The 20,775-nt window shown below is 19.5% G+C and overlaps 6 protein-coding genes across 6 annotated transcripts; 3 read left to right on the forward strand and 3 right to left on the reverse strand.

Annotated features, from left to right (window-relative positions):
• Positions 1-1,463: 1,463 nt before the first annotated feature.
• PADL01_0306100 (EB1 homolog, putative) lies at positions 1,464-2,966 on the forward strand (the record flags this gene model as incomplete). Its single annotated transcript, XM_028683503.1, has 1 exon — positions 1,464-2,966. One exon carries the CDS (start codon positions 1,464-1,466, stop codon positions 2,964-2,966), a length of 1,503 nt encoding a protein of 500 aa, XP_028536480.1.
• A 607-nt stretch (positions 2,967-3,573) lies between these two features.
• Positions 3,574-4,692, reverse strand: PADL01_0306200 (ATP-dependent Clp protease proteolytic subunit; the record flags this gene model as incomplete). Its single annotated transcript, XM_028683514.1, has 1 exon — positions 3,574-4,692. One exon carries the CDS (start codon positions 4,690-4,692, stop codon positions 3,574-3,576), a length of 1,119 nt encoding a protein of 372 aa, XP_028536481.1.
• Positions 4,693-5,444: 752 nt separating this feature from the next.
• On the reverse strand, positions 5,445-7,145 carry PADL01_0306300 (conserved Plasmodium protein, unknown function; the record flags this gene model as incomplete). Its single annotated transcript, XM_028683525.1, has 5 exons — positions 5,445-5,523; positions 5,688-5,742; positions 5,892-5,953; positions 6,132-6,928; positions 7,113-7,145. The coding sequence occupies 5 exons, from the start codon at positions 7,143-7,145 to the stop codon at positions 5,445-5,447; spliced, it is 1,026 nt and encodes a 341-aa protein (XP_028536482.1).
• A 1,056-nt stretch (positions 7,146-8,201) lies between these two features.
• PADL01_0306400 (conserved Plasmodium protein, unknown function) lies at positions 8,202-10,708 on the forward strand (the record flags this gene model as incomplete). Its single annotated transcript, XM_028683536.1, has 3 exons — positions 8,202-8,280; positions 8,377-8,420; positions 8,567-10,708. The coding sequence occupies 3 exons, from the start codon at positions 8,202-8,204 to the stop codon at positions 10,706-10,708; spliced, it is 2,265 nt and encodes a 754-aa protein (XP_028536483.1).
• Positions 10,709-11,038: 330 nt separating this feature from the next.
• Positions 11,039-16,978, reverse strand: PADL01_0306500 (conserved Plasmodium protein, unknown function; the record flags this gene model as incomplete). The annotated part of the gene is made up of 7 exons (XM_028683547.1): positions 11,039-11,084; positions 11,224-11,348; positions 11,449-11,547; positions 11,674-11,726; positions 11,831-16,530; positions 16,704-16,771; positions 16,952-16,978. The coding sequence occupies 7 exons, from the start codon at positions 16,976-16,978 to the stop codon at positions 11,039-11,041; spliced, it is 5,118 nt and encodes a 1,705-aa protein (XP_028536484.1).
• A 1,822-nt stretch (positions 16,979-18,800) lies between these two features.
• Positions 18,801-20,720, forward strand: PADL01_0306600 (conserved Plasmodium protein, unknown function; the record flags this gene model as incomplete). Its single annotated transcript, XM_028683559.1, has 1 exon — positions 18,801-20,720. The coding sequence occupies one exon, from the start codon at positions 18,801-18,803 to the stop codon at positions 20,718-20,720; it is 1,920 nt and encodes a 639-aa protein (XP_028536485.1).
• Positions 20,721-20,775: the final 55 nt, after the last annotated feature.

A 20,775-nucleotide genomic window follows, 5' to 3' on the forward strand; every position in this document is an offset into this window, starting at 1 on the left:
TAAAATTTTGTTAAAAATTATTATTAATATTGTGAATTACATATTCATTTTTTTAATTAAAATTAGAGGTATATTATTAAGAAAAAATATATTATATATATAATTATAATATATATATACATAAAACCTAATAGGTAATATATAAATATATATTTTAGGGGTCATATGACCTAGGGGGAGATAATAATTATTAATGATAAATAAAAAATATATATCATAATATATATTATAAATAATATATTATTATTATACAATATATTAATTATGATATATATATATATATATATATTTTATTTTTTTAATTAAAATTATAATAAAAACTATAAGATAATAACAATTTCATTTTTAAAAATTATTATATGATTAATTTTTTTTTTTTTTTTTATTCAATGTTATATAATAAAGTTGTTTTATTTATAATAATAATTATTATTATTAATTAGTAATTATAAAATGATGGTGTTGTAAAACCAACATTAAAGAAACAATTTTGTTAAGGTTTTAAGAAAATACGAAAAAAAAAAGAACAATAAAATAATAAAACAAGTTAAAAAGAGAACAATCCAAATAATATATCATATAAAATACTTTATGTGTTCAATTAAAACTTAATGGGACATAATATATATATATATATATATTTTTATGTTATTCTTATTTCCAAAGGTTTTATTATTATACAATTATCATATTTATATTAATATGTCATATAAAAAAAATATGTGTTCTTTTATATAACTTATATTCTATAATAAGAGCGTAACAGATATGAATATCATATGTACTTTTTTTTTTTTTTTTATTTGTTTATTGAATCTTTAAATATATATACGGATTTATTTATTTATTTATTTATTAAAATAATTCATCATCAATAGGTATTATTTTCCCTCCCTCCTTTTGACGCATAAATATATATTCAAACAATATTATATTTATAAAAAATAATGATAAATCATTATATATATATATAATATATTGTTCTTTAAAAAGTTCAGGAGTAAAGAACGATTTTTTTTTTTTTTTTTCTACATTTCTACAATAATAAAATATATAAATACATATAATATAATAAGGTTTTCTCATAAAATATAGCTAAATTTCGAAATAATATACAAATAGCTTATTTATTTATTTATTTATTTATTTTTTTTTTACCTGTCTAAGTCAGGCAATTATAAATAAAAATTAATGTAAAATAATATATATATATATAACCTTATATTATTTTATTTTATTTTATTTTCCGATTTGCACACACACACATGAAAAAAAAAAAATATATAGGAACATTATAAAAATGCCGCTTTCCCCTTCAATGAAAAAAATAATACTTTAAATTGATACAATATAAATAAAATATATTATATGTTTCTTTCATTATATTTATTATGAATTAATTCATTGCTCTCTCTCTCTCTCTCTCTTTTTTTTTTTTTTTTTTTTTTTTTTTTTTGTATATAATGGCTGAATATAAAGACTTACAAACAGCAGGAAAAATGGATTCGTCCTTTTTTGTAAGTCGAAAGGAATTAATCGAATGGGTCAATAGATATTTAAAATTGAATATAACAAAAGTAGAACAATGTTCTAATGGAGCAATATATATACAATTATTAGATATTCTTTTTCCAAATAAATCAGTTTTACATAAAGCAAAATGGAATGCCAAAATGGAATATGAATGTATAATAAATTATAAATTAATCCAAAGTGTTTTTAATAAACTTGGTATAAAGAAATATATGGATGTAGACAAATTAATAAAAGGAAAATATCAAGATAATTTCGAATTCTTACAATGGTTTAAATCATTTTTTGAACGTATTATAGATTATAATAATGAGCAAGTAATTAATTATGACCCAATAGAAAGAAGAAAATTGTGCCTCTTAGGTGAGAGAGGAGATTATAAGCAACTTAATAATTATCTCCCCGAATGGGCCAAAACTGATATAAATGTTTTAAAAGAAAAAAAATATATATATAGTGATAATAATATAGGAACAAATTTAAACAAGACCAAAAACTTGGAACATAGGGATAGTGTTAATCGGGAGATTTCTATAGGATGTGGAAAAGGTACATCAAGAGGTATGAACAGTAATATTGTAAATAATAATATAAATAATAATGTGAATAATAGTGCAAATATTAATATAAATAATAATAGTGTGTCTAATAATGTAAATAATTATATTAATAGTAATTTGTATAGTGCCGTTACATCTTCTACTACAACATCATCAAATAATAACAATAATAATAATAATAATAATAATTATAATAATATTAACAAATTTGTAAAGAGCGAAAAAGGAACTATGCATATAAATTTAAACAATGATCATAATAACAATATAATTAATAGTAATAATAATACATCTTTGTTATCATCTAACAATGATATAAATATAAACATACATAAAAATAAAAATACATCTAATCATCATAATAATAATGTTAACAAAAGATTGTCTCTTTCAAATAATATTTTTTCGCAAGGTTCTTTATCCCATTATCATAATAAAGCCAAAATTTTAGAAAGTCAAAAAGATTACAATTCTTTAATGGACCAAAATAAAAAATTAAAAACACAATTAGAAAACAAAAATCAAGAACTTTTATTAATACAAAATAAATTAAAAGAAGAAGAAAATGAGAAAAAAATTCTTCACTTTCAAAAAAATTTCTATTATAATAAATTACGTTTTCTAGAATTGTTATGCAATCAGACTGACGATAGTTACATATTAATACATGACATACAACAAATCATATATGCTCGTGATAATACTTATTTTCATCACACTGTTTCACTAAAGGATAAAAATAATACAGAAGATAATGAATCTATAGAACCTAACAATACTAATGAATTGTCTCTACAACATACTATACCTCATAATGAGTCCCTTACATATAACACTCAAGGTTCGATAGACTACGCCACCTACTGTTCATAAGAGTAGGAAATGTAAAAATATAAATATATATATATATATATATTTATATTTATTTATGCTCATTATAATAAATCTTTTAATAATTAATAGTCTGTTAATTTAAAATCATTATATATATATATATATATAATTAGGATATTTCATTTTTTATTTTTTATTATTTAATTTTTTTTTTTTTTTTTTTTTTCTCATCCTCCTTTTTTGGAATATTACATTTTAATACGTGGAAAGAAAAAAAAAAATTTCTTTTCCATACAAACATATTCATATAAAAATATTTATATATATTAACACATATAAATTTTAACAATATGTGAATTTATTTATATAGACTTATGATAACTACAACCTCATAAATAAGATACATTCAAATACTTTAAGAATTAAGAATAGTATTATAATAAAGTTTTAAAAAAAAAAAAATTACAAAAAAATAAGAAAAACAATTAAAAGATAAAAATATTTATATGCAGATATTAAAAATATAGATAATATATATATATCAAAAGGTATATATTTTAAAAATATATATATATATATATATATTTATCTGTGCAATATTAATAGGCCATATTATATTACACCATGTGAACTATATCCCGTGTTATTATTTTTCTAATTTATTAAAATACGGATGTGGAAGTTTAGTTTCAATAACTTCATCTATGATTCCATATTGTTTTGCCTCTAGAGCATTCATATAATAATCTCTATCGGAATCTTTTTCAATCGTTTCAACTGACTGGTTTGTAAATGAAGATAGATAATGATATAGAACTTTTTTAAGATAAAGAATTTCTTTTGTTTGTATTTCAATATCTTGTGGATGACCAAAAGCGTTACCAAGAGGTTGGTGTATCATAATTCTACAATTAGGTAAAGACTTTCTTTTACCTTTTTTTCCACTAGCTAAAATGACTGAAGCCATAGATGCGACTAATCCAAATGATATTGTTTGTATATCGGATTTAATATAATTAAATATATCTAGGATGGCTAGTCCCTCATTTATGGAACCTCCTGGTGAATTAATATATATTTTAATATCATTATGATTTATATTATCTAAATATAATAATTGACTAATAAGTTCATCTGCTGTTTTTTTATTTATTTCATCTGTTAAATATATGATTCTTTTTTTAAAAAAATATAATTTGACATCTTTTTTCATGTCTTTAATATCATCATTATTCGTGATAATTTGTTGTTCTACTTTTGAATATTTCTTTTTTCTTTTTTTTTTATTAACTTCACAATTAAGATAATTATTATAATTATTATAATTATTATTTGTGTCATTAATATTATCATTAGTATTGGTATCTTCCATCATTCCTTGATCCTTTTTATTTATATATTTTTTTTTTGGATTTATATTATCATTTGATATAATACAGTCATTTTTTATTTCAAAATTTAAATCTTCGTTTTTTAAAATGGATCTTTTATTATTTTCTTTTTCAATATCTAGGTTATAATTATTTCCAAATGCTGATGAGCTATTATGTGAGTTTATTTTCCTTACCTTTTTTTTATAATTTGTATGTCCTTGATCATATTGTAAATTATAAGTTAATATTTTCCCTATGTTTTGTTTAATAATTTCATTTTTTTTGGATAATGGTATGAATGTTAAAATATTCGAGTTCTTTATACTTTTTTTAGTTTGTATTTTCTTATTTTTTAATAAGATCAAAAATAGGAATAAGAAGAAATATATCATTTCTAAAATAACCAGATTTATGTGCAAACATTCAAAAAGTCAACACAAAAAAAAAAAAAAAAGAAAAAAAAAAAAAAAATATATATATATAAATATATATATATATTATATATTTGTATGATTACTTTTACAATAGTTCTAAAAAAGGTAAACATACACTAATGATTTATCATTGTATATATAAATGTTATAAATAAATAAATAAATATATATATATATATATATATATAATATACACTAAACAAAAAAAAAAAAAAATGGGATGATAAAAAAAAAAAAAAATACAAATATTAATATATTAAAAATAATATACTTATATAATAATGTGTATCTAGTTTAAGAAATTTTTTTTTTTTTTTTTTTTAAATGCTGACTTATAAATATATATACATATATACATATATATATATATATATATATATATATATATATATATATATAAGGAAAAAAAAAAAAAAAATTGCATATCTAAATATACACAACCTTAAATTGAACCATTTTAAAAATAAACAGTTACAACAAAATGTTATATACAAATAATAAGATATAAAAAGAATATATACATATATATACATATATATATATATATATATATTCAAAAGAGTGTTTATATAATATTTACATTTCAGAGTCATATATGGGTTTATTAAGGAACCTAAATTTTTATAAATATCTTTCCTCAAAGATTATCACAAAATTTGTCTCTTCAAATAATTATATTTTCCTTTCTCTCTTTTTTTTTTTTTTTTTTTTTATTTTCCTATGCTTGTTCCTTTTTTCTTTTTTTTCTTTTTTAAGCCCATGCAGTTAAGTAGCTTAACCGAAGAATTTCTGAAATAAAAAATATATATATATATATATATATATATATATATATATATGTGTATATAAAATAAAAAAACGTGGTAATATATCATATTTTTAAATATATTATAAAAAAAAAAAAAAAAATATATTATATTATGAATGAATAAAAATAACAAAGGTAGTTATACTTATTAAGGACTTCTATAATTTTTAAATATCTTAATGTGGCAATTTTAGCTTCTCCTATAAAAATGAATAAATAAATAAATACACACACACACACATATATATATATATATATATATATATATATATTTTACATACAAAAAAAAAAAATAATAAAATGTGTTGTATCACAACTTGTGATATTAATTTTTTCTTTTATATTATACCTGTTTGTCCAAATACTTGTAAATTCATTTTCAACAGTTCTGACTTCTCCACAGGGAAACAGCTAAAATAAGAATAAAATAAAAAATAAAAAAAAAATAAATGAATATGATATAATTAATATTGCTAATGTGTGTATATAACCAAATAAATAAATATATAAATAATATAATTATATATATATATATATTATCATGTGTGATATAACATATCTTTTTTGTTAATTTCGTTTTTATTTTTACTTTCCAGATTTCATGGCTATATCATATAATGCCTTATAAATCATATTAATATCTTCCAATTTTGCTCGCCTTCTTATTAAATATGGTACTGATTGAAATGTGGCCTCATCAATTGCTGTAAAGTAGTTTTCTTTCTCATTTATATTTTTCAATTCATCATTTTCTTTATTATTCATATTATTTTTATTATTCATATTATTTTTATTATTCATATTATTTTGTTTATTCATATTATTTTTATTTTCCATATTATATTTATTATGTGTACCATTTGTATATAAATCTTCTTTTTCCATTTCACGATTTTCATTTGGACCATTATAAGAATTTAAATCAAAATCATTTAAATTACTATTCTCATTATACATTTTATTTATATTTTCTTCTACTGGTAATTGTCTATCCATATATCTTTGTTGATAATCTTGAAAGATTAAATTATTTATTTCATTGTAATTTATATTTAATAAAAATTGTTTGATATTTTCATAAAAATAGTTCTTAAGTAATATTTCAGAGCTATTATATTTATCAAAATAAGTTGTAGGAATATTTAAATTATTTTCTAAGTTCACTAAAAAATTATAATTCTGCATTTGCCGATGTAAATAATTTATGCTTCTATTTTTCTTTATATACAAATTATCTAACTCTTTGTGTATATTCTCTAAATCTTTTTTTATTCTATCAAAATCTTTTAATAAATAATATGGATTTATATTATCTTCGTATATTTTCTCCATCTCATCTTTTAATTTCCTTTCTATCAATTCAATGTCACTGTTCATATTTAAAAACTGAAATTAAAAATATATATATATATAATAATATAAAATAATAATAAATTGTCTTACACATATACAAAATAATCTTACATAAATGAGTAGGAAAAAAGAAAAAAATTTTTTTTTTTTTTTTTTTTTTTATGCACTTATAAACATATGACTATATATAAAGCATATAATCCTCAATTTTGTTTACCTTTTCCTTTAATGTCTCTATTGATAACTCCATTTTTTTCTCTTTTTCATACAAAAATGTATATATATAAATATATATATATATATATATATATATAATAATTTATTTTATTACAACAATGTTGTATATATTTGTCTGTATGGATAACAACAATATGTTATATTCTTTCCTTTCTGAATGTTAAATATAAAAAAGTAAAAGGATTTAAAAAAAAAAAATAAAAAAAACAATAAAACAAACACAATAAAATAAAGGTGGCTAAAACAAAAATGTATGTAAACAACCCATACTAATTCAAATATATATATATATATATATATATTAGTTATTTTTTGTATTCTTTTCCATAAAAAATACTTGTAAAAATATATATACATATATATAAATATATATATATATATATATTTATATTTATTTATTAATATATAAAGGAATAACGTTTATCCCTACTTTATTCACAACTTAATAATTGTAAATCATTTTTCATTTTTATCATTCACAATTTATACTTTTAAAAATAAAACAAATTAAATGTGAATATTTATTAAATTAATGAATGTTCACAAGTGATAATAAAAAATAAAAAAAAATAAAAAATAAATAAATAAAAAAAAAAAAAAAAAATTATAAAAAAAAAGTACACATATAAATATAAAACCCTTAATTGTAAGAATACAAAATGTATACATATATGTATATATATTTATATATATATATATAAATTAATTTAGTATTATTTTTTTCTTTACACATAATACTTAAATCGTTATGGTTGTATTTGAATTTTTTTTTTTTTTTTTTTTTTTTTTTCTTAATCCTTCATATGTAGTTCATATTAAAAAAATAAAAATAAATAAATAGATTAAATAGGTATAAAAAAAAATATATACATATAAATAAATAAAATATATATATATATATGTAATATATTGTTATTTTTGCGTACTTTAAATATTTTTCGTACACCTTCAATGTAATTGTAATTTTTATTTTTTAATAAATCAAAAAAGAAAACACAAAAAAAGATAGAAAATGGAATGTAATTGAAGTACACACAAAAAAAAAAAAAAAAAAAAAAAAAGTACAACAATGGAGAAGACTGATATAGGATATTTAAAAATTGAAGATACAATTAAAAACAAATTGTTTTCTAATAATTTAAAAACAAGTATAGCACATAAGAAAATGAAACAATTATAATATATATATAATAAATATATATATGTATGTATGTATTTATGATTTTTTTTTTTTTTATATATAGTTGAAGAGCTGAGCATGAATTATCTGGAAAATGTCAATTTTAAGGTTGGAAAGATATAATCCTCCTATATATTTATATTACACATAAAAATATATATATATATATATATATATATATATATATATATATATATATTTATTTATTTATATATATATATATGTATATATTTTTTATCACTTCCATCTTGTAGGAAATAAACTTCATACAGTCAGAAATTTTCAAACAACATATCAAAGAATTAGGATTAAAGGAAACACAAGAAATAAGTGGTATAGAACAAAATATACAATCAATTAAAAGATACTATAAAGATATATATTCTATAAGTGATAATGAAACATATTGTAAGAGAAAGAAAAGAAATACATATTGTAATAATATGAATAATTCTGATGGTTTTAATGGGAATGATAAAGACCTTTCTTCGTCCTCGTCATATAATTTGTCATCTGATAAATCATGTGATATATCATGTGATATATCATCTGACATATCATCTGAAATATCATCTGACATATCATCTGAAATATCATCTGAAATATCATCTGGCATATCATCTGATATGTCATCAAATATGTCAAGTTTTTCTTCCAGCTCATCATTAATGTCCTCCATTTCTCACACACATCCTAGGATGTCTAATTCTTACGATGAACTAACACATGAAAATAATACAAATATCTACACATCCATTATATATAATAATATTAATGATTATGTGTATGATAAAGACAAGAATAATAAAAAAACTCTTAGATATATAAAAAAAAACTCATTAGAAGAAAATTTTTTGATATATTCAGACTTTATGAAAAAGAATATACAAAATAAAAAATATTATAAAACAACAATTGAATCTTTAAATGATCTATTATGTGATGGTATAGAAACATCACAGTTATATTATTTTTATGGTGAAAAAACAAAAATAAATAAAATTATTCTGGTCAATTTATTGTATGATATAATTCTTAACAATAAATATGAGGAAAAAACTTTGTCCATCAATAAAGAGTCCATAATATTTATACACTTTAGTCATATTAATGATATATCTAAAATACTTCATATTATAACAAATAAATTAAAAAAAAATAAAACAGAAACATGTCATATAAAATACGATGATATCCTACAACATTTTTGTATGTTGCGAATTAAAAATATTTCAGATCTGATATCTTTTTTATCATATATCAAGGAACATTCTTTGAAAAATAAATGGAATGTATATTGTGATAATAAAAATTATAATAAAGAGGAAAACTACAAACAAAATAATAATTGCAATAATAATGTACATATAAAGGTGGAACACCCAAATAAAGATAATACTGATAAATATAATACTGATAAATATAATACTGATAAATATAATACTGATAAATATAATACTTATAAATATAATACTGATCAATATAATAATTATATACATGACAAAAATGATAGATTTAAAAACATTTCTTGTATAGCCATATATAATTTTACTAATTTACTAAAAAATATAAATATCAATAATCCATTTGATTATTTTTATTTAGTAAGAGAATTAAAAATCGTAGCAAACATGTTAAATATAGCTATCCTCATTTTTGATGTGTCAAAACATGAAATAGTGGATAGCATCCACAATAATAAAAATAATAACAAAGAATTAAAAATGAAAAATATAACAACTCAAAATGATAAAGAATATAACAACAATAATAATAATTATTATTATAATAATAATAATAATAAGTGTGAAAGTGAGGGAAAAAATCATAATAAAATTTGCCAGAATTATATTAATCAATCTTATCAAGATATAAACCATGAAACTCATAGTCATATAATAGATAATAAAGATATTATATCAACACAAAAAAAAAAAAATATATATATGACAAACATAAAACAAAATAATATTAATATTGAAAATTATTCCAGTGATACTACTAGTAATGATACCATTATCTATGAAGAAAATTCATATAATAGTAGCCTTTCTGATTTAACAGACTTAAATATTAATAATAATATTTCAAATAATCAATATATAAATCATAATTCTTATACTATTAATAATCATAGTAACCATATTATAAATACCATTCAACAAAAGAATGATTATATAAATTTCTTTTATAATGAAAATATGTCTTTTCGTATTAACAAAATACCTTTACCATTTCAAATTTATAACAACTTCAATATTGTTATACAAATTGACCTTATACAAAAAATCAAAAATAAAAAATTCATTAGATTTACTCTTATCAAATCACAAAAAAATATTAAATATCTCTATTCTTATTCGTGTATTAAAAAAAATATATTAATTGATATGTAGCATAAAAATAAATAAATAAATATATATATATATATATATATATATATATATATATTATATATATGTATTTTTTTTTTTGTGTGTGTTATTTTTTATTTTTTATTTTTTTTTTTTGGTATACTCACATTTATGCTACATATGTTATTCATTTCATAAATACAAAAAAATATATAATAACATAACATATACATGTATTCATATGTGTGTAAAAACATTCTATATTTACATATTTATTTAATATATCTATTTTTTTCTATATGTCCTTATAAAAAATAATTATTGCTCTTAATGTGGCACACTTTGTAAATTAGTACATTAAAAAGATGTATATTAATTTAGATAAACAAAACATAAAAATATTTTAGCGGATCCAGAGCTGTAAAATTAAAAATTTATATATGTATGTATATTTCCATTAGTAGTTATTAATTTGGATATATATATATATATATATATATATATATATATGTATATTTATTTATTTATTTATATTTATTTTTTAAAATAATTCTTACTCATCATCGTTGTGTATACTACAGTCCATAAAACTAGGTAAGAAAAAAGGAGAACCACTCTTTACATTTTTTGATTCTTTTCCTATGGTCAGCCTAACATTGTCTCCTTTATATATATATCCATACTAAAAAAATAAAAATAAAATATAATAAATAAATAAACATATACATATATTATAGTATCAATTATATATATTCATTCAATAAAAACTTATTTTATATTACTATTAAGTTGTGTAAAATATTTCCTAATTCTATTGATCTTTTTTTCGACAGTATAACATTTGTTGTTCTGCTTTGAGCTGTTAATATCATTGGACCAAACTGAAAAGCATAACAAATAAATAAATACATACATATATATATATATATATTATATGAATTATTTAAAAATATAATTTTTAAAATATCAAGATAATATATATAAATAAAAATTATATTCCATCATACCTTGACGCCTGATATTTTTTCCCAAACTGCATCTGCCGGATGATATGAAACTCCTACAAAATAAATAAAGACAAACATATATATAAAAATATATATATATATATATATATTTATTTATTTATATGTGTTTTTTTTTTTTTTTTTTTTGTCTTATTACTGTATGAAACTGTCTTGTTATTTTCATCAATAAACGTTGAATATCCAGGATCACTTTTATTCTCATCTCTTGTATCCTCATTTACATTAAGTTGATCATTATTTTGTTTATATTCATTAGTTTGCTGCTCAATATCTTTTTTTCTTCTTCTTCCTCTTCTTTTATGAATTTTTGGAAATTCTTTCTCTGAATGTTGTCCTTCTGATTCACTTACAGTGGACCTTGTATTCTTTTTATTATTTCTATTCATTTCTTCTTCATCTTCATAAGAAAAATCATCGTTTTGACTTTTCTCTTGTTCCATATTTCTATAATAAAAATTTGGATCCACATTATTTCCTTGTTCGTTATCATGATTATTAAACATGGGTCCCAATTGCTCTTCATTCATGATTCCATTGTAATTATTATTCATCATATTTGGTACTACATATAAGGAAGGATTCAATGGTTTATTTGTATTATTATATAAAGAAGGGTGATTAAATTGTTGATTCATAGTCATACTTAAAGGTTGATTTAATTGGTGATTCACGTGTTGATTTAACTGATGATTCATGTGTTGATTTAATTGGTGATTCATTTGTTGATTTATATGTTGATCTAATTGGGTATTCATTTGTTGATTTATATGTTGATTTATTTGTTGATCTAACTGTGTATTCATTTGTTGATTCATTTGTTGATTTATATGTTGGTTTATTTGTTGACCCATTTGTTGATTTATTTGTTGACCCATTTGTTGATTTAAATGTTGGTTTATTTGTTGACCCATTTGCTGATTTATATGTTGGTTTATTTGTTGACTCAGTTGATGATTCAATTGCTGGTTAATCGGTTCAGCTAGCTGTTGTCCTATCGTCTGAGGTGGTGGAATTACCTGATAATTTATTGCCTGACCAAGGGGTTGCACCACTTGATGTCCTAATGGTTGTACGACCTGCTGATCTAAAGGAAGATTTATAACAGTATTGGCTAGTTGATTATTAAATGGTGGATTCATAATTGTATTAAGATTAGTAGTATATAAAGGTTGATTGATATCATTTACGAGATTATGATTCAAATTATTTAAATTCATATTTTGAATATTTGTGTTAGTAGCTTGATATGATGAAGAAGCATTACTATTACTAGCCAAATCATTCGGTTGTGTTTCTTCCGGTGGTGTTTTTTTCATTTTAGGTCGTCCCCTTTTTCTTTTAACAGGTGGTGGTGGGTTATCATTAGTTTTATTTATGTTTTCCAAGTTATTATTATTTTGAATATTATTATTTGTAATAGGTACATTTGGCACTATATTTGTAGGAACAACATTGGTAGGTACAACATTGGTAGGTACAACATTGGTAGGTACAATATTAGTTGGTATAACATTAGTTGGTATAATATTAGTTGGTACTACATTAGTTGGTATAATATTAGTTGGTACTACATTAGTTGGTACTACATTGGTTGGTACTACATTAGTTGGTACTACATTGGTTGGTACTACATTGGCTGGTACTACATTAGCAGTTACAATATTAGCTGGTACAGTTGTAGTAGGAACAACCATTCCATTAATATTTGGTAATACATAATTGTTCATATTATTATTGACCATATTTAAATTATTCATATTATTTATATTTTCCTGATCATCTTTGTTAGTTTCGTTTATAATATTTCTTGAGTTTTCTTCTCTTTTCTCATCACTTGGTTGGATATTTTGTTTATCTGGTAGGATATAATTATTTTTATTTTCATTCATTTCTCCAACATAATTCATAGGGACATTGTTTGGATATATATTTCTTTGATTCATTAAATGATATCTATTATTATTATTATTATTATCCACACCATCATCATTATTATTATTATTATTACCATCATCCGTCGGATGCATATTATTATATAACATATTATTATCATCCATATTATTATCATGATCATCATGCATTTTAACTTTTGTATGCATGTAATCATCATTATAATTTAAATTGGAATCATTTAATTCATTATCTTGATAATAATTTTTATCATATGCTCTTCCTTCTTCTATTCCATAAGGATGTTTGTAATATACATCATGCTCATCAATATTATTATGATTATCATAATTATTATGTTTATATTTATTGTTATACAAATTATCCTTCATTATTAATTTAGTATATTTTTTTTGATTATAAGATGAAGAAATATCATCATATAAATAAGAAGAATCTTTATTATCATATTCTTTATTCATGTTAGATGTGTATTTATTTTTCTGATCAACCATTTCGTATGGATAACTATCAAGATATACATTTTTTTCATTTTTATAATATTCATTTCTATAAATATAATTTTTATTATATTCCTGATTATTTATTAAATAATTTCTTTCTTTATTATAATACATGTTATCCATTTTATTTTTTTTTTCGTCTCCCTCCAGTTCATTATTATTAACGTTGAACTTATTATTTTGTTGGTTGCTAAGTCGATTTTCATGTATATATATATTCCTATTCCTATTCATATTATTATTTAGATTATCTGCATCTTCAATTGTATTATATTCATTCAATAGTTCATTATGTTTATAATACATCTTATTTTCATCTATATGTTTAAATGTCGTATTTTTATTTTTATGCATCATTCGATATTCTTCTTCTCCAGATTCTAAATTTACATTTTCATTATCTATCTCATCATTTTCTTCTCTTCTCTTATAACTTTTCTTTGATACATTTTTTAAATATGTTGTATTATTGGTTCCTCCTACAATATGATGATTATATGCATAACTATTATTATCATCGTATATATTATTTTTATCAAGGTTATGTTTATCTTTATCTAAGGTATGTATTTTTTCATCCACACTATTATTCTTATTATTCTTATTATTATTATTATTATTATTATTGTTGTTGTTGTTATTATTATATATATAATCATCTTCATCACCCTTTTTAATACCAACCTTTTCATCATATGAACCATATCGTTTTAATCTTTCTGCTTCATAATAATTATTTAAAACATTTCCTTTATTATAATAATTTTTATTCATATATTTAGATTTATGTATATTATCTTCATCATCATACAAATTATATTGATCTCGATTAACATTATAATATCTATCATCATATGGATTATCTATATATTTATCATCATTATAATGAACCTGACCATATGGTTCATTTTCTTTATTATCATTATTTTTTATAAACATATTTTTTTCATTATATTTTACATTTTTATAATAATACGAATTTTCATTTAATTCATTTTTCTTATCATTTCTATCAGATATATGATTATAATAATCATTATATCGTGGTGGAACATCATTATAATAATCTGAATAATCATCTTCTCTATAATATATATCAGAATCTATATTAGAATATTTTTCTTTATTTGTATATTTTGAAACATTTTCATATCCCTCATCACTATTTAATTGTTTATATTTCACTCGTTTATCGCTATTATATCTAGCCATTTTATTATCTCTTTTAAGAATATAACCTTCACTAAATCTATTATTATAATTTGAATAATTCTTCGATTCACTATTTTTATCATTCGTATTTTCATGATATATATGTTCATCTTGATCTACTACATCATGGTGATGTTCTATTTTGTTTTTATCATTATGATCATATCTCTTATCATATTTATAATGATGACGATGATGATGACCATCACCATGGTCATACATTTTATTATATTTATGATGATGAGTATCACCATGGTCATACTTCTTATTATACTTATGATGATAAGTATCACCATGGTCATACTTCTTATCATACTTATGTTCATCATCATGATCATCATTAATTTTTTGAAAATTCTTTTCATTGATCATGCTTCTCCTTATTTGTGTAATTCTTCTTATAAAGCTTTGTTTATTGTTTTTCTCCTCTCCCTTATTAATATTAACTACCCTATAAATATTTTTATTTAGTCTTATAGCTTTTTCTTCATTATCATTTATAATAGGTACCATTTCTTTATTAAATAATTTTTCACTTTTATTACTCTGATCTGAATGATCACTATTATTATTGGATACCATAGAATGTATATTTATATCATCATTACTAACATTTAGATTTTCTTTAAAATAATGATCTTTTAAGAAACCATTTTTTTTATTTTTTTTTATATTCTTGTTCATTATATCATAATAATCTTCATTTGATCCTCCTTCTACTTTATAATAATAATTATTTTTTTCATCTTTCTTATTATGAATAAGTGGTGAGTTCTTTTTCTCTTCATTTTTTTCTAATAATAAATTATTGTGTTCTCTTGCATGTTTATGTATACCATTGATGCTAGTCCTTGTTTTTTTCTTCTTACATATTTTATTAGGTGTAGAAAAAGAATAACATGAACCAAGAGTCGAAATATCATTATCAAAATAAAGTTCCTCTTCTTTATCTGAATCAAAAAAAGATGACACGTCATCATCTACATAACTTATTCTGCTTAACGTATTGTCAAGATTTTCATTTAATAATTGGGAGCTGTTTAATCTGTATATTCCACATATATTATCACTCTGGTTATTACTATTATTAATAATATTATCAACATTATTACTATCATTATTATAGTCTTCTTTCTTTTTTAATTCTTCATCAACTGATGCATTTAAATGATCATTAAAATTACTAAAATTAAGGCTCTCATTGTTTTCCCTATCATAAAAATAAAAAAAAAAAATAAATATGTATAATGTCAAAATGAATATATAGATATATATCTATGTGTGTATTTATCTATATATCTTTTTATATTCAAACATAAAAGTAATTGTTCCTTTTTTTTTTTTTTTTTTTTTTTTTTTTATATATATTATAAAAAAACTTACAAGGACGCTAATGGCTTCCTTTCTATAACAGTAAATAGACCATTACTAGCCGTTGATTGGTCAAGTCTCTATAAAAATTAAAATGTATACATATATATAAATATATATATATATATAAAAATATATACATATATTTATTTATATTTTGATTTATAAAAAAAAAAATGTCTTAATAGATACATATAAATACAATATATATGTGTATATTTATACATATATATATTTATAATTTTCTTCTTTAAACTTACAAATTCGGTTTTCTTTTCATTATTCATAATTAAAAATATATATTTTTTTATAATTAAAATAAATATATATTTAAAAAAATAATAAAGTGGACAGGGGCAAAAAAAATAAATGTGTATGTTTTATTATAGCACTTGAATATATTAACAATGAAATATTAATAAATATTTATATAAAGGTCAATACATACATATATATATATATATATATATATATATATATTATATTGTTTATATTACATTTATTTTATATATTTATGGCCTTTTTGTATTTTGCTCTTTCCAAAGAAATAACAGTTTGATTTTTTTTTAAAGCGTACATATAAAACTGAAATGCAGTTTTTTTTTTTTTTTTTTATTAAGAGTTCATATGTGTATATATATTACATAATATTTATTAAATATAAAATATATATATATAATTATATATTCATCACAATATTCTAAACAAAAAAAAAATATATATTTATATATATAATAAAATAAATATTATAATTTATTGAACATTATTCTAAAATTAAAAAATCATATCTCTCTAAAAAAAAAAAAAAAATAATAAAAATAAAATAAATATATTATACATAATTTATTTATAATATAAATATTTTATTTTCGTGTATTTTTATTTTACATAATATATTTATATATATATGTGTATTACATATGCAAAAATAAAATGAAAAAAATAAATATATATTATATTAAATTATAAATAAAATAAAAAATTTTATAAAAAAAGAAAAAAGAAAATTTTTTATTTTCTCTACTTGTGTGTTTTACGAAGTATTTATTTATAATAAAAAAAAAAAAAAAAAAAAAAAAAAAAAAAAAAAACATAATAATATATAAAATAATATGTGTTATTATTATTATATATATAGTATATTTTTTATATAGTATATAATTTTATTTTATATTTTTATGTGCATATCATTTATTATATATATATATATATATATATAATATTTATTTGTCCTCTTTCATTATTGGTTATAAGAGAAAAAAATGGTTATTTTTATTTATGTTTAAAAACAAAAACAAAAAATATATTTTTTTTTTTGTAATACTTTTTTATAATTATTATGTAAAAATATAATTCTTTATAATAATTATATATTTGAGAAAAAAAAAAAAAAAAAAAATACATACGAAGATAAAAATATATAGGGAGCAATGAATAATAAACGAAGTTCATTTTTTTTCCATCATATTTTATATTAGTATAAAGTTAGATGTAAAAATTAATCATCTGTCCTTTTTTATTTTTTTTTAAACCTCTGAAAAGTAAAATATAAATATATATTTATAAAAAATAAATTATATTTATTTGAAATAAAATATTATACTTTTCTTTTTTCTCACCCAGAAAGGTTATATGAAAAAACCTTCAACATATATAATATATATATATATATATATATAAGGAAGAGCATAAAATTAGAAATAAAGTATTATTGTAATAATCATACAAATAAAAAAAAAAATAATAATAATAAAATAAAACAATGTGTCATGTTTTAAAAATATTTAAATGTTCTTATTAACAAAAAAAAAAAAAAAAAAAAAAAAAAAAAAAAAAAAAAAAGTATCATTTTTTAAGTGTATAAAAAAAAACAACAAATTACTTTTCTCCTTTTTATTAAAACAATTTTAACAATTTGTTTAAAAATGTTCTTTAAAAAAAATTCTATTATTCTATTTCAAATCTTAAGATGATGTTATAAAATTTTTTTTTTTTTTTTTTTTTTTTTTTTCCTAATATGGAAAATATATATTTATATTGGAACTTCAATGAATAAATATATATATATATATATATATACATATATATAATATTTTTAATATTACATCTATGTACCTTTTAATGAGTAAATTTTTAGTCTGGATAATAATTTTTGGTAATTTTTTTTTTGTTCATTTTTTTTCATGTTTTCAAATTCAAAATAATAAGATAGGGCATGTATTAACATATGACTATTTGAAGAAGCAAAAAATTAATAACAAACATAATACATTTTTATATAAAAATGATAACCTAAATAAGTTATTAAATAGAAAAAGAAAAAGGTATACATTATTTTACAGAAGTAAAAAAGAAAAAGATATACAAGAATCGGGTTATTTGTACCCTTTTGATCATCTAGAAAAGAAAAAAACAAAATTCCCTCCAGATCCTTATATTCCTAGCGAAGATGAAAAAGATAGCTCAATCGACATATTTCAAGACAAGATGAATGATGATGATTTAATGACATATGAAGATGATGATGATGCCAAAAAATATTTTGGAAAAACGACTTTTAACAGACCTAATATTGTTCAGAAGGATGAAGATTCTGAGGATGAACAAGATGACGATTTGGATGATCAAAATGGTGACCCCATTAATGAACCTACTAATGAACCTATTAATAAAACAATTGATGAACCCATAAACAGTCCAAATTATCAACAAGATACACAATCAAATATTATCGTCGAAGAAGAAAACAATACATACAAAAGCGATATTGAAAAAGAAATAATAAACATAAACTTTTATTCTTGTGAAGAAAAAAAAATTGCATGTGAAATGATGAAAGATCAAATATATTATTTACTTCATTCTAGTATGGATAAAACATTTATTGAAACATTTAATATAAATATTGAATCACACATAGTTCCAAGTGAAAAAAGGATTTGCGTTTCTTATAATATGAAAAGTCATAATTTTAAAAAATGTATATCTAATTTATCTGACTTAATTGAATTTTCTAATAAATTAAAATATGTCTTAGATGAAAAAATTCATAAATTATATTATGAAGATAAAAATAATGAAAATGCTTATTTAAATAAAGCCTTAAGAAAAGAATTAGAAATTGGTAAAAAAGAAAGAGATGTTACAAACTTATCTAAAAAAAATTTACAAATGAGTATTGAATCATCTTTAAAATTAATAGAAAAGTGTATACAAAATATGTATAAACAAAATTATGAAATAACATTACATGATTTAAAATTAGCTTATAACATGTTACCATGTAAATATTATGGTTATTTCCTATCTAATCTATGCTCAACCATATCTACATTGTCTTATTATGTAAACGATTTACAAGGTACATTTAATTTTGCCTTAAAATCTATAAAATACGAACCCAAATATAGCGTTGCATGGAAATGCTTAGGTGATGCCTATAGAAGCTTTAGAAAATTTTGGCAAGCAAAAAATTTTTATGATATAGCTATATATTTAGGATATAAAGATGAGAAAGGAGAAAGATTTGAAGATATTGTTCAAGAGTTGAATAATTTAACAGAAAATGCACTGAAAAATGTAGATTTATTAAAAGAACATATGAACAATTCTACAAATATAATAATCAAAAAGAATATTGGAATTGTTCTAAATAAAAATCCAGATTCAATAGGTGGTTGTTATGTATCTTACATAATAGAAGGAAGTAAAGCTAGTAAAAAAAATTTTCATCATGGAGATCAAATTGTTGCATTAAATAATCAAGTTACATATGGAAAAACAATTGATTTGTGTTTAAAAGCATTCCAAAAAAATGATGGTACTTATGATATTATATTTTTTAAGGGAAATATTATAGAATTGTATGGTTTAAAGGCTTATAAATATTTAATGAAAAATGATTTATTCTATGCACTTTTTGAAAATGAACAAATTGTATCCTTTAAAAGAAATGAAACTATTTTATTTGATATGAAGGGCTTTGGCACATTTTCTGAATATGGAATGTCAAAAGGGGAATTTGTATAGTGCATTTAAAAGGGGGCAAAATAAATAAATAAATATATATATATATATATATATA

Source organism: Plasmodium sp. gorilla clade G2 (genome assembly GCF_900097015.1).
Source record: "Plasmodium sp. gorilla clade G2 genome assembly, chromosome: 3".
Classification (NCBI taxonomy): Eukaryota; Apicomplexa; class Aconoidasida; order Haemosporida; family Plasmodiidae; genus Plasmodium; species Plasmodium adleri (nom. inval.).